Consider the following 15,556-nt stretch of genomic DNA (forward strand, 5'->3'; position numbering starts at 1 on the left):
TGCTGTGGAATCAGCAAGGTTGTTACTCAAAATAGTCAAAAAGCAGAGCGTTTCCCTTTCTTGTCTACATTTCTACCTGAAAAACATAGTTGTGAGGGAAGTTTAATACAAGAGTGATTTTTTTTTTCTCCCAGTATTTTTTGGACTTTGTGGTTTTTTGTACCACTTTAATGAACCAAACAAGAGGTCCTGGATTTTGTAATTACTTATGTTGTGCTCAACTTGGGCAGATATAAGCAATACCCCTTAAATTTTATGGGTAAAATAAAGCACGTGCAAAAACATGCTTCAGAATGTATTGAAATTTAGCCCAAACTTGGCTGATATACAACGACCTCCAAGCAGCATTACTGAAGGTCATGGCGAGCTCCCTATCACACGTGGAAAAACTTTGTTATATTCTGAAATTTGTTTTTAGAGCTCTGTTGTGTGTATTGTGTCGGATTACACTTGCTTTACAAGGTTCCACGTCCTCTCTTAGCCTTTCTTCAAGTGGAGCCCCGGGCATGAAGGTCAAACGGGACAACTTTGTCCCCTGCATCCTTACAGGTCCGTGCTGCTTTCGCCGTCTCGGCCCCTCAGCAAGCTCCTATCACGACACGGCGAAGTCTCACACTTGCCGGAGCTGCTTTTGTTTTGAATGGAAGCCCCAAGGACACCTGCAGCCCAGGTACAGCCAGGGGTGCTCTGGCGCAGGTAGGCGGGCCGGAGGCAGGTACGGCGGGAGGAGTAGCTCTGCCGCGGCCGCCCACGCATCACCCCCATCCCGGGGCTCCGGGCGCGTCCCCCTCCGGCCACCCGGGCTCTGCGCTGCCGCCACGTTCAACACGGCAGAGGCGCCGGGGTCCGCATGGCTCCATAAACACGGGCGGGCTCAAAGGGCGGTGGGGCCAAGCCGGGCGCCGCCGCAGTAGGACGCGCTGGCGGCGTGGGACCGCCCTTCTTCCCTCCTCCCTTCCCCTCCCCTCCGCTCCCTCCCGCCGGCGGCAGGGAGGCCGGGCCGGCCGGGCCCACGTGCGCGGCGCCCGGGAGCCGGAGGAGCGGCGCTGCCATGTGTTTCCGCGGGCGAGTCGCCGGCCGGGGCAGCGCCTGAGCGCCCCCCGCCCGCGATGCTGCGGGGCGCCGCGGGGCTCTGCGCGACGCGGCCGCCCCCCGTCCCCTCGCCGCCTCCGCCTCCATGAGCACCTCGGCGGCTCCCGTCAGGCTGATGCCCGGCGGGCACCCGGAGCAGGCGGCCGCCTGCGCCCCAGCCGCGGGCTCGGCGCCCGACCGGGGCAGCCCCGCCGCCGCTGTGCCCGGCGGCCCCGCGCCCGCTGCCGCCCCGCCGCGCCCGGTGGCCGCGCCCGCGGGGACCCCGGTGGCGCGGGGGGCCGCTCCCGGCGTCCCGCGGCCGGTGGCGCCCAAGGGGCCCGCCCACGGCCACCCTCCAGTTGCCGGCCAACTTGCAGCTGCCCCCAGGTGAGGGATCCGCCCCGGGCTGCCCCAGCTGCGGGCATGTCCCGTGTCGCGACTTCCCCGGCGTGTCGCGGTCGTCGCTGCCGGGGAGTCGGTGTGCGGGACGGGGAGCCCGGCGCGCTGCCCTTGCTGCTGCAGGCGAGGCGTGGCGAAGGACGGGCAGGGCGGCGGGGGTGGTAGTGATGGTAGTGGCGGCGTGTGTTTCAGGTTGGTTGTTTGCCCCAAACTTCTGGGAACCGGCGTGTGTGTCTGCCTTGCAGGGCGCTGGCAGTGTGGCTGGGTTCAGTCGGGTAGCGCTGGGAATGCTTACAGCCTGTCTGGAGGATGGATCTGGAAGTCTCTGGATAAAGGCAACTTCTTACTTTGCTGGGTAGCACGAGGAGCAGGAGAAGTAACTAAAAACTCAGCGGCCAAGTTACCATGATATGTGACTTGAAAAAGACTGCTCGAGGCTTTCGTGGAGCTTGGATGAAGGAGTATCTCGGGGAGGGGTGTGTGAGCGTGGTTTGGCGACTGCAGAGCGGCTCCGTAACTCACAGAGCGGGTCAGGTTGCCCGCGCTCCCCTCCGACCGGGCAGTCCCGCAGGAATTCTTGTCACTGGCACAACCAAGCCGGTGCGACTGTTCATGGAACAAAATACTGGCGTGCCTAAGGAGGGCAGAGTTGAAAGTTCATTACGTGTTGCTCCTTGAAACACTTTTTTTCTACAAACCCTCTGTGGGAAACGTAAGGGTTCGGAGAGATACCGCCCTTACAGATGTGCTTCCTATAGCAGCAGTGAAAATACTAACGTAGGAATTGCACAGTGGTGATACGGACAGCTTAATACTTTGGATAGCAACAGAGGATTAGCCAGGGCTTCTACCTGCACTTTCTCTTAAGAGGAAGAAAGTGCTGTTGGTTCTGAACTTCCCACTTCTCCCTGTTGGGCTGTATTTAAATGCTTTTTTTTCAAGAAAAAAGTGACTTTGCTTCCAAGATATGTAATGACTTTATTGCTATTTGATGCTATAATTATTTCCTGCCAGGACAGTTCTGTTGGAGCATCTGTTGCAATTACTTTCAGGTCAGATATTGCTGAAAAGGATGACGGGCTTTACAGTAATCCCTGTGCTGGTAGTGCATATTTGCTTTTTTTTTCTTCCCTCACTTTTTTTTTTAATCCCAATGTCTTTATCAAAGACATTCGCCTCCCAAGGAAATATATAATGCTAATTAAAAAAAAGTCTTTAGTCAGTCAGTTTTACTGTAGATTTCCCAGCACTCATGATGCTGTAATGTCTGGGTAGTCAGCAGTCAAGGATGAGTCTAAATCCTTGCCAACTTTCCTCTGAAATGAACCATGATGGAAATAGATTAACTTTTTGTAGCAGGGCTTCCCAGGTATTCAGGTTTTGTATCTAATATTTTTGCTTTCTGGAATGTATTGACATTCGGTTAAACACCTTTCTGTGAAGGTGGATGCTCATGAGAGTTCCCTGCAGTTTGGGAAGTACAAGTTAGCAAAGCTTACGGGGTTTTTCTAGTGGCTTGGGTTTGATTGCATCCAGGTATAGTGTTGAATGTCATCTGACTTGTCTTGTGGTAGTAGGCAGATGTAACAAAAATAGTATTACCCCTCAGTTGCATCAGTTTGCTTTCCTTGCTCCTGGGACAATGCAGTCTTTGTATCAGAAGTTCAGAGGTGCTGGTACTCTGCAGCATTGTAAATTGAAATTACTGTATGGACTTTAGTGCTTCGGAAGAAACAGAGATGTCAGATTTCAAATGGATCAATGTTTCAGGGAAACTTGTCGTAAGTAATTGTTGTAAGGTTATATAAAAATGCATTCTGTCTTGAGTGTTGGTATTTTACCTCTGTCTTCTAGGTGGATTCCATTTTTAATTAATAATAAAAAATGCAAGATGAATAGCATTAAATAGCTACAAGTGTTAGCATCATTAAAAAAAGAAAGTGGAATAAACCACCAAGTTCTTAGGCTTGAAAAGTTTGTATTTCAAACAAACTGCCAAATCTAGCCATACAGGATAAAATACAGAAGGGAGAATGCACTTAGGTTTAAAATCATGGCATTCAACTTCTGTGGCACCTGCTAAGAAAAATGCATACAGAAAACATCCTTCCCTTGAGTTTCAAAGGGAAATATTTGAGGTGGCTTGTTCTGAGGAAGGCTGGACAGCACTGCTCTTACTGGTCATCCTGAGTTACTCATGAACTGCTTGTGGCCTGGAGTGGGCATTGCTTCCACAGTACTGCAGTCTGGGGAAGGAAGGGCACCAGTGGAGCTGCCTTTGCCTCTGTGACTTGGATGGCAGTGGAGGTTCATGGAAATCTGAGATTTACGCTGTTTTTTGTCTTCCATCTCTACCTTCCCCTTCCTCTTGCTCAGAATAAAACCAGGAGGTGGGAAAGGCAGATGACTAGATACAACTGACTCGTATGTCTCTGAGCCCAGATTGCCCATCTGCCAAGTGCCTCTTTTGAGCTGGTTACCCAGGAAGGATCACTGAGCTTTGCAAGTTCTCATGGTCTTGAAGGACACAGACGTGCTTAGGAGTAACAAGGGCTTTTCATCACCTTCCTGTGGTTTCCTCTACATTGTAAAGCGCTGCTTTTCAGCGGAGCAGCAGCTGTCAGAGCAGGGCTGCTGGTACCCAAGGCCATCCTCCTGCACCAGTCCATCCCTGGCTGACCACCGCTGAAGGCTTTAGCATGCAGTAGGAGTCCAGCTGGTCTGACTTGGGGGTTTGGGTTTGGTCTTTCGACTGTGCACAGCATCAGCTCTTGGACTGAGTGGCTGGGCTATGTCCTCCCAAATGAAGGGAATTTGTATGATCTACCAAAGGGACCTTTCCTCAGCTGCCCTCTTTGTTGACAAGAACAGGTTAGCAGCATTTCAGAACGCTTTGCATGTAGCAGTCTGGGTCTGCAGAGAGCAGGCTGGCATGGTGGGTGCAGTGCTACCTCAGTCCTGAGCTCCGTGTGGCCTGTGCTGATGCGTACAAGCCTGCAAAAGTCTGATGTCATGGGCCATCTACTTAACAAGAAATTGTGTCCTTGGTTAACCTGAGCCTAATGTTGGGGGGAGAAATGGATGGGCTGTGCTATTAAACAGGAGGAAATAATTGGGAAGGGGAAGGAGTGACAAGGGCCGTGACAAATACATATAGACAAGTATATAGTATATATAGTTCACCTTAGTGTCTTTGGGTCCCACACTGCTTTGGAGAAGTGGATGGGTAGAAAAAGAACATAAAACCAGCAAAAATAATGTTGTTTCTTGGTTTTGTTTACTTTTCTTGAACTTAGGTTTTTGTCACTTCTATGTCTGTACTTTCAGACTATCCCTGGCCCTGGAATGCTCGCTACAAGCAGGTGTTTAAAGGACAATTAGCAGATGTATCTGCCTCTCTGCTGATGGGATGAAAAAGGACAGAACTGAACCAGATGCCAGGGATCCTCCATTGTTATCTTCAATCTGCTTAGAGCAGGGAAGCTCTCTGAAAACCTCACCTCATGCCACTGCTGCTGGTTACAGAGCTGTGGCAGCAGCTGCCATCACTCTTTGCTCTGGTGTTGGCTGCCTCTGGTGTGTGTATTTCTGTTTTATGCTTTCCATTACTGCTGACACCAGTGGGCCTGAGCAAGCACAGTGTCAGCAAAGAGAAGTTGCCCTGAGTGTGCTGTAAGTTCATTGGTAATGTGGTGCAAGGCATGGTCTCCGTGTAGGGTTTCCTTTGCACCTGACTTAGAGGGGAATGGCAGCAGGTACAAGTTCTTGGTTTCTGTTTGCAGCTCAGTTGTCTTTGCTTGGATGTTTTGTCTTGTCTGTGGCAGGTTTTCCACTGCCTGCAGCTTATCTAGGCTGATAGTGGGTTACTTCAGAAAGCACAGGCACTGTTTGTGTCAGGTGGCTGGGGCTGTGTGACAAGAGGCAGGCAGGCAGCATGTGGACTCCTGTGGGTGGGAAGGAGAGAACCGATGTGGGTATTGCAAAACTGCAACGGGATGGTATGGAGCCTGGTCTTGTCGAGTTTCTCTTAATTGTATGTAGAACCTAAGGTAGGTAACCTGAAGAGGTAAGGGCTGATAAACATCTGGATGCTTCTGCCTTCTGCTTTCGAAGTTGACCTACTACGTCTTACGCAAAGTGCTGTGAATCTCCCTCTTCATGTTCTAGTTGTTGTTTTTCAGTGGTAAAACCACATGAGGAATTCGATATTTTCGTATTTGTGTCTGGTCCTTTGCTTTAGAATAGGAGAAAGCACTGATTTTAAAATACTTCTTAGTTTATATTATGTATGAGTAGGAGTATGCTATCTAAAGCTTTCTTGTTTCAACAGGCAGAAAATCCTAGAAATTCCTTTAAAGTATGCAGTTTCTGGATGTTGATAATCCCATGAAGTCTGAGCATGGTACTTGTGCTTAGACTAGTAGGGGCTAAATAATCGATGCTTATAACCATTTGTATCCCAATAATGTCCTCCGTTTAGCAGGCTTCTTGGGATGGATTGTCTGCAAACTTCTCTCTTCACATTAGGTGACACTGATCAACTTTTTTTTTCTGGGAAGGGTCGACAGAGCTTTGGTGGGCTTGAAGAACTAAGTTGAACTTAGATAATAGTGAGGAAGTATCTTGTGGCATAACCAGTTGAAATTTCAGCTGCACTGTAGGACTTGATTTTGCTTTCAGGACTGAGTGTGTCTAGCAAAATAATGCCTTCATATAATTAAATGCACAGACATGTGGGAATTAAGATGTAAATCTTGGCAGAAGACGTAAAGCTAATGTCTAGATTTATGGTTTTCCAACACACAGGAAAAAAAAAGATGCATTCTGCATACTGAAGCACGGAAATACTGTGCTCGGTAAAATTAATGTTAAATGCTGTTCAGATTTTACAGTCAGTTGGAGTGTATAGCAAAGAATTACAGCTACAGTTTGGTGAATAGTAAACTTTTTTTAATCCTTAGAAGAGAGAGAACATGAGCCTGACTTGTGTTGCTTTTGCAGTATTTAAGGGACCTTTCATCTTGTAGCAGTAAAAATAACATCATCCACACACAAGTGACAGCTGGAAGAAACACTAATTATGTTTCAGTATTCTTTTTCCTAAAGATGCTGATAAAATCTAGGCAAGCTCCTGTGTTGTTATTCTGAGTAGTTGCAATACCAGGTTTTTAAAGTCATCTTAGAGAACCAGTTATTTGTTATGTCATGTGATTGGAATCTATGCTGTGCCTAGTGGGTAGGATTGTATTTACAGTTGTATATATGAGTCTTGATGTAAACTGCAACGCTTCTGATAACTATCCAAGATGAATAATTAGTGCCTTAACCATTTAAACAAAACCAAAAGGCAAATACTTTTTTCAGAGTTCTCTTTGCATGAAGTTACTTTTTTGAAAACTGATGATGCCGGAAGAAGAGCCAGTATAATTTGCAAAATGGAAAAGATCACCATAGATGTTTTAAAATATCTTACTATGCAAATTGTCAGGATTAAGGTCTGTTCTGCCATCTGGATCACCTTTAGAACAAAGTCCACTAATGGATCTTTTCCACCAGTGTCTTGAGGAAATAGTCTCTGATTGCAACTGAAGCAGGGTAAAAATGGCAATAGATGGAAAATCCTTGTTGCTAATGAGCAAATCTAGGGTCTCTTAAGTCTGGAGAACTGGTGAAGCTCAGTGATCTTACTGTGCTGTAAGGTCAGATGATATGGTAACACTTAATTTTCATAGCTTGTGTTTGCAGACTGCTTCCAGTGCACGCTTCCAGTTTGGTGGAGGCAGAGGAGATGCTTTCATTAGTACTGGCTGCTCCTAGGAGTTGCCTGGGAAATCAGAGTTCCTTGGGTGGCTGTCCAACCTAGATTAACAACTGGGTGAAACAGCATGCCCTGGCTGGCACAGCACCTGAAGACTTTCCCTGGCAGCTTGCCCAGTGGCAGTCGCCACCTAGCCCCAGTGGAGCCCTGGAAGGCAGGTCCAGCTGAGTGATGGGTGGTGCATTACCAGGCAGTCTCAGTGGGGCAGGCAGTGCTCTCTGTTGAAGGGGTAGGTGCAGTCAGAACGCCTTTATACATGGCTCGCATGCCAAGCACTTGACAAATATCACACAGTTCTGGTGAGAGTTTCCACAGTGTCCGTGTAGACAGAAGTTAATGCTTCCCAAGAAGGTTTTGCTGTCTTCTGCAATAATTTTTGTTTGCTCTGTCACACTTAGAGCAAGGTGGTGATCAGTGTTAAAATTCAGTGTTTATCCCTTGTTCGCTAGTGAAAAGCCATCCAGCTGAGGAGTGAATTTGCACTTTCAGAAGAAATGAAGTGGAATTCAACTTTCTTCTGGTCCCCAAGTGAGCAATGAGGAAACAAGTGTCCTGTTGTAAAATTAACCTGAATTAACTGACTTTATTCTCCTTCTATTTAAAGGACACAGAGGTTTAAAGGGGACTGATCTTGTCCTTTGTTTGAGCACACCAATGATGATTTTAGCAACTCTTGGTTTAAAGTTAAGATTTGTGGTTCAACACTTCAGCTTCAGATTTCTCTCTGACAGCTAAATGGCTGTTCCAGAAATGGTAAGTGCAGGTATTGGCGTATCTTCTGGTCCTTAGAAAGCCGTGTGCTGCATATATATGGCTGCAGTGTGCCAAGCACATAACTTGCTATTTAAAGAATTTCACTCCAGTGAATACTAGGAGTACACAAGAGGATGAGGTGTAGAGACTCAATGCTTCTTGCAGTGCAGTAGGAATTGTCTTGAGAGTAAGGAAGTGTCACTTTGCTCCTTTGAGGTACTATTTCACTGCTATCAGCTGAGTCCTCTGCAAATATTTGAAGCTCCTGTATGAGGTAACTTGGGTCCCGGAGAACACTCAAGTCAGATCATCTTAGCTGTAGACAGTCCTAGAACTGTCTGATTACTCAGATAGGAAAGCAACCAAGCCTCAAGGTGCAAAGTTGCAAACCACAAAGGTGTGATGGGGAAATGCTGATGGGAAATGATCCCAGCTGCTGAAAGGTGTGGCCCAAGGACAAGAGCTAGATGTTATCACAGAATCAAATAAGGCTCTGCCTTGTGATGCGCAGTGTTGGCTGGGAATCCCCTATGCCTACACACAATAAAAACAATGTCTCTTAGGATTCAAGTGTAATAAATACATTCTGAATCCAGATAGAAACAGTAGTGCCATCTTGTAGCTATGCCCAGAAAACGTTCTGGTTATTTACATCCCCTCCAAGTATCAAAGCAATGTCCAGATTTTCTTTAGATGGTTGGTATGGACATCTGTTGCTTGTTATGAAAAAAAAAAAGGTTAACTACCCTTGCAACTGGTACAGTTACACTTTTGCTTAAGAGTTCCTCTGTAACTGTAAAATTGCGTGGATATAAACGTGTTCTTAAGGAAAGAAGCTCAACTGTATGTGCAGTCCAGGAGAACTCTTTAACGCTGAAATGTGCTCCTGTATTCTGTGAAAAGGCATCAGCACTATGGGGGCCCAGTTGCTAGACTGTTAACAGATAACCATCTGGGCACCAAAATGTATTGATGAGCAGCTAGTCTCCAGCAGCTTGGATAAAACTTGCTGGTTGAGCAGTGTGTGAAACTTGGCTTCAGATTTCTGCAGTTTTAGCACTTCGTGTCTAATTCCTGGAGGAAGGGAGGGAGAGGGGACTTTGTTTACACTCTTCAGAAAGATGCGTGGTGTCCATTATTCCAGACTGTTTGAAACAACAGGGTATCAGTCTGCTCCATCCTGCCTAGAAGAGATAGCATCATCCTGACTCCCTATGCTTGGAAAGCCTGTGTCTGTACTGGGTGTCTCAGGAGCAGGTGCCTGTTCTTAGCACAGAAAGGTGCTTAGCCAGAAAAGGGTTGGAGTTACTGAAGGCAGCAGCCTTTGCTAGGGCTGTAAGCCCCTTGATCTGTTAGTGTGACAGTGTTTTGGGTACATGGTGGTAGTTTAAAACACTGCTCGCAGCAACCCAGGCAGTCTGGGAAACATTAGTTAATGCTGGTGGAACTGTGCCATCAGCGGGACAGTAATGTCTGTGAGGAAAGCTGGTCACTGGCTTTGAAAAGGTGAGATGTCAGACATCAGCCTTGAAAGTTGTAGGCCAGAGTCTACATGAATCTGCAGTGCAGTTTGCAAAGATGCAATGAGCATCTTTAAAGAACTTACGGGTAAAACATTGTGTTGTATTTTATTTAGACTGTATTCTGTTGTAGCATGAAAGAATATGGGGATTATGCCCTTTGAATTTTTCTCCTGACATGGAAATTAATGATTTCCAGATCTGTGGGCAAAACAAGGTGTCTTTCATTGGAATTCAAAATCTGACATCTCATTGTGACTCTGCAATATCTACATGCTAGTCACTGGTCCTGAGCTATTGCTATAAAGACCCACTAGTTTAGAAGCTTCCCTGGAACAAAGGGAAACAGCACAGAGGGTGATTTCTGAGATATGTAGTCATTTAGTTTGTGAAACAAAATGTGAATGGAATTAATTGGTTGAGGGCCTGGATGTGTGGTGAGTGACTCTGGTTGCTGCAATAGCAGTGCTTGATTGCGGGTTGGGCATTGCTGAATTCTTCTTACATCAATTAGAATCGACTTCCAAAGATTGGATTGATTTGTTGTATGGAGTAAAATGTTTTGTGGTTGTAGTGTAGATGCTGAATAACTTACCTGGACCCCATACAGTGTAGATGAGCCCTCTGCCCTGCTTATTTGGGAAATCTAAGAACAACCACAGGTGTTTTTCCCAAGAAAAGCCTAAAACAGGCAGTCTTTTTGACTGCACAGAAGATCTGTTGCCTGAAGTCGATTGTATTTAAGAACAGAAGTTAGAGATCATTATTGGGAGCCCGTAGTGAGGTAACTTGGTGTGGCCTCTAGATCTTTGCTATAGCTTCATTCCTAAGACAGTGAAAAGCACAGCTAGATGTTGCCTCCAAATTGGGCCGATGTCCTTGCTTCTTCATCTCCACTACGGGAATTTGCAGTAGACATCTAGGACAACTCAAGTACTGAGTGAGGGTCATGGGCAATCAGTAGTTCTCCTGCATGCACTACAGACCATACTTCATGTGAAAACATTACAGCCCCATCGTATTAGAAAGGTTATGTAAGTCATGTAAAAGTTAAGGTACTGTTTTTCACAGTGTTTCATTAACACTTTGTGCCTCTTTAGCACTCTTTTTCAGCTAATCTACGACATAATGCACCTTGATACAATCACTGCCTGAACGGCCTATGACTCTAATAATGCCTTTTTCTGGTCTGTCTTATTCAGTCCTGTAATGTGTTTTTGAAACTTTTAAGTGACCTGTCCTGTGGGACTCAATAAATAGGATTAAAGAGGAAAAACCGTGCTTTTTCTTTCTGAAGGCTGGCTTTAGAGAGAAAAACTGTATTCAAAGCTGTTGCACGGATTAGTAGTGTTTGGCCTTTTATTTTCCAAATTTTTAATGATCCTAAATAGTCAAAGAAACTTAAAACCTGTATTATTTTTCAATTGCCATTTAGTGTCCTATTAAAATATCCCCTTTAAAGCTTGGTCTCACCTTGAAATAACTGCCTTAAAAGCTATCCCTTTGTTTTGAGTAGCTCACTGAAAGAATGGGGTTTGTTTGAGAACAGAGAGCTCAAACACATTACTGTTGTTATAAAACATTTTTGTTGTTCAGTTACTGATTTGAGACCTGGAAGTCCCACTTAGCCTTGTTTTTATAATTGGTGTTAAAGTGCACTTTACTAAGATTGGCAACATACCTGATACAGGCACTTCTTGTTTTGCAATAAGCTAAATTTACCCTTCTTTGAAAGCAGCATTTGTGACTTGTGTTCTCTTACATGAGTTTGGTCTCATTGTGGTTGGTTCTTGCTTGTATTTTAACTTAGGAACAAAAGATGTCTTTTCATTTCCTCATGTTATTCCCTAGCCAGCAGTTCCCAAGAGCTGTTTCGTTGAGCAGTTAGGTTAGAAACCATGTAATCGAAGTGGTGGCTTAACTTGACAGCTTCAGCTTCACGTGTAACAGCATCTCCACTGGGGCACAATTGCCATCTGGTTCATCTCAGGAGATTTCTGGGTGAAGTTCCCCTTCAGAAGTGGCTTCAGGCTTGTCTTATGTGGTGGAAGTTGCCCTTATGGTGGGATGCTTTTAGCATACATTGGTGTTCAGTGCTGCTGGATGAAGCCCAGAGTTTCAGTTGGCAGCACAGCTTTATGTTAACAACATTGTGGTTTCCTTAACACTATTCCCTGAAATACAGTGCAGCCTGTGCAGGTGGCATTACATACAGTGGCATAAACAGATCTCTACTGTTATCCCACAGCTTCTTGTCCCTGTCTCCGGTGCTCGGAGGTTTTGGTGCTTTCTAGTTAAAATGCAGAGGTATCTGGAAGCTGCTCCTCCTGCTAGCCTGTGTTTCTTGGTTCCTGGGTTGGATGCTAAACCAAGTTCAGAATAAGCTGGGTTTCTTCACTGATGGTGTTGGGACAGTGAAAATTTGTAGCAGAGGGATCTCAGGTTTGAGAAATGAAATGAAATTTCATTAGAAAGGCCTCTAATTTTCCATTGTTCACATGGCTGGCATGTCTAGGTAGAGGCTGAGCTGGGTGGTGGCTGCCTGAGTTTTTGCAGGACTGTTGCCAGGCACTCCTCCTGAAGGCAGGGTACCTGCAGCCCTGTGACAGGAGGAGGTAGGGCATGGGAGAAAGTGTAGATCTCAATGAAACCTCTTCAAGGTAAGAAGGTATAACATGGCTCCTTCTGTGTAGCTTTGGAGGAAGAAAGGTGTGCAGGGAACAAATGGCTGAAATAGCTGATTGTATTTTAACTGCCTTCTCTGCCAGTGTAGGAAAACCAAATAACTTTTCAAAGCATGTTTTTGGCAGGACAGGCAAAATATCTAAGGACAGAAGTTGTAATTCATTGCAAAAAGGGCTGTTTTTTAATCTCCAAGAGACATCTGAGTCCTCCAGTGAAGCATGTAAGAAATAATCACTGATGGTAACTGGTCACTTTGGTTTGAAAATAGGAACAGCTTTGTAGCCCCAAAGGGCTTGTGCCTTGCTCTTACTGTCAAAGTGCATGAATAGTGAGAAAGTTGTTCCTGTTCTCTGAAACAACTTCAGTAAAACTATCAGAGTGTTCTTGGGAGTGCAGCCCAGAGGAGGGCACCTCTAGTGTTACGAGGATGTGTTATTGCTCTTCATTTACTGCATCAGTGCTGATATTTTGCTCAGATTGGCAATACCTTTTCTGTTTATAAATGCAGTGCTGAGAGGTGTTAGCTGAAACTTCATGTTTCAGCTGTTCAGAGGTCCTGTGTTGTTTCGTGTGTTGTCTCTTCCTTCCCCCCATTTTCTTGTGGAGTTGCAGTGACTGCAAAACATTATCTGTTTCCACATATAGTTTGTTAGTATTTGCCTTCTAGTGAATGTGCAAACAGCTCTTGATAAGAAGTACCATCCTTCCTCCCCACCAAGTGAAGAATGTGGATTCATGCACTTATCTTCATTTCTGGTAGTAGTGTCTTGGTAGCTGCGTGAGTCTGTTTATGTGACCTTTCTACTGGGAACATCAAGGTTACTGTCACCTGCTGTTCCCTCATTTCACACTTGTGCAGCTGTATAAAGTGTATGAGACTTCAGGCATTGGTTTTGAACTCTTAAAACCATGGAACCTCTTCTTCTGGCACAAGAGACCTCCTGTGCCACCTCTTGGAGTTCGCGCTATTGGCTGCACTGTGGCATTACTGCTTTTGTTTCCAGGTGGAAAGGGAGTATCAAAGTTGTGGAAAAGTGTAATTAAATTGCAGCAGCCAGAGGTAGAAAATAAGTGCTGTTCTCAACAGCTTTCAAAGTGTTTCAGGCAATCCATGTGTCAGTTTACTGTCCCTTTGTGACGTTAGGTTTTAAGTGCCCAGAACTGTCTCTCTTGTGCTTGGACAACATGTGGCTCTTCAGTGTATGGAACTGTAGCTCCAACAGCTGTTTCAAATTTGCCTTCAGCTTTATCTGTGCTAGCATCAGGCATGAATTGCATTAAGCCTAGAGAAGCAGTAGTTAGTAGATAACCATAATACTGGTTTGGAGTTATAATTTTGCCAGTGTCACAAAGAGCTGCTGCCACAAAAAGGCTATCATGCTTTGTTAAAAATCCTGCCACGTGGAACAAAGATAGGGAAATTATTGTTTGTTCCAAGGGGAACAATTTCTTACTCTAACTTACATGCAAGTAACAGGCATTACCATAGTTGAATGTTCCAACCAAGGCTATGACCACTGGAGTGGCCTTAGGTAACTTCTTCTGAGGATGCTCTCACCAAGTTATTTTACAGTGGTCTGATTCAGTATGGATGTCCTTGTGTTGCCTAATCCTGTTGCTAAGGGGAAACTTATCCTTTTCCAGATCATTGCTGTCCTTCTCAAATGTAAAGGGGCTACTTTGACTTGTTAATATTTGTGGTAGTTGTTTTTTGTTTACCTTTTCTTTTTAGGAAATGTTAATGAATTTGCATATGAATGGTATTGTACTTGTATAAACTTTCTAGCTGTGTCACTCTTGAGGTAATTTCCTGTCAAGCAAGTAGACTGGGCTGGAAACTCCCCCCATTCAGGTGACTGGAGGATGGCATACTTTCCCAGCAGGGTCTCCATCTCTGGTGAATGCCAACTGAAATTTCAGAACAGTAGTGCAAAACCAGTCCCAGCCCTGTAATCAAGTAGACTGGTATCAATGTGGTTTCTCAAATGCAGAAGAAAATGTGCTTGTGATAATTTGACTTAACAGACAAGTGTAGTGAGTAGTGACAAAATATCCAAGTACATGAAAACTAACTCTTAATGCATTCCAAACCTCTAAAGGAATGAAATTATAAGTTTATATGTACCTTCTTAAAAAGTAGAGCTATCAGTGATGTTTTAAAGCAGGCTTATAAAAGAAAAGCCTAAAATCTCCAGTAGGAACACTTCTGACATCCTGAATGTAGACCTAGAGCAGAGAGAAATGCTATTGCTAGCAAAATGTGGTCAGCTTTCTCTCTTTCAGTGAAATCTGCATGAGCATGTGGTGTGAACAAGGAAAAAAATGCCCCTTTTCTGGCTGATGATAAATTGTTTACCATGAATCACTGTCTAAATAAGATGGCATGAAAAGAAAATGAGAAATCTGTTTTCTATAATTCCGGCTATTCATTGATTAAATTAAATGATCCATCTGTACCTAAATATAATTATAGTAAAGTCATCAGTGGAAGAGGAGAAAGCTGAGTTGTCAGATGGTGTAACAGTACTCTTCTGAATATGCAACTGCCTTGTGCATCTGCCCTATCTCGTAAAGGCTGCTTGAGAAAGGAGGGGACCGTAGATGCTGCTCTTGCAGTTCTCAGTTTGTGTCTGCTATGTAAATGGCAATATGTTGATGTTACAGAATTTTATACCAGGTTTTGTGTTGTCTTGCAATATCCTCTTATGCTTTTAGATGTGGAGGATGAAAAGCTGTTTCTAAGCATGTGGTTATAGCTTGATCAGTTTTTTAAAAAGCTCCAAAACATACCCAACAGAACCCAGCTCATTAAGCTTGTGGCTTTTCCTGTTGTATGCACTTAGACAGAAGCAGTGTTTTAGGCTGTATTGTGTGGCAATATTTTGACAGCTTTCAGACTAACCAAGTAGTAAAGACTTTCATAGCAGTCTTGTTTTACACTAGGAAAGATTATAAGTGTGCACAGAAGATCTGGGTTTCAGATATTGGATAACTTGTAAGAAGGTTTAATGCAGTCCTCCAGAAATGTTGAGGTATTCTTATTTACATATCTGGATTCTCCTGTACCTTCTCCTTCCTTTTATTCGAAAGGTCCGTGTTAAGTGAGGGTGTTTGAGGATGGTGTTTTCAGTGGTGGACTTCGCAGCAGGTGCTACTGGAGGTAAAGGAGGTGAGACACCAGAAAGGAAGGGTCCTCTGTAGCTCCGTTGAAGGATCTGGCATGGTACAGACCAGGCATCCCAACTGGCATTTTGTATTTGTGATTGTTTTGAATCCTCTGAATTTTTCAGAGATGAGCCCTTAGGGGAAG

General features: G+C 44.8%; 1 protein-coding gene across 1 annotated transcript in view; it reads left to right on the forward strand.

Moving 5' to 3' along the window:
* Positions 1-1,106: 1,106 nt before the first annotated feature.
* TAF4B (TATA-box binding protein associated factor 4b) overlaps positions 1,107-15,556 on the forward strand; it is a 73,651-nt gene continuing 59,201 nt past the window's right edge. The window contains 2 exon segments of the mRNA XM_039548986.1: positions 1,107-1,398; positions 1,400-1,458. Coding sequence (XP_039404920.1) covers positions 1,178-1,398; positions 1,400-1,458 — 280 coding nt within the window. The 5' untranslated portion in view covers positions 1,107-1,177.

This window comes from Corvus cornix, chromosome 2 (assembly GCF_000738735.6).
Source record: "Corvus cornix cornix isolate S_Up_H32 chromosome 2, ASM73873v5, whole genome shotgun sequence".
Lineage (NCBI taxonomy): Eukaryota > Metazoa > Chordata > Aves > Passeriformes > Corvidae > Corvus > Corvus cornix.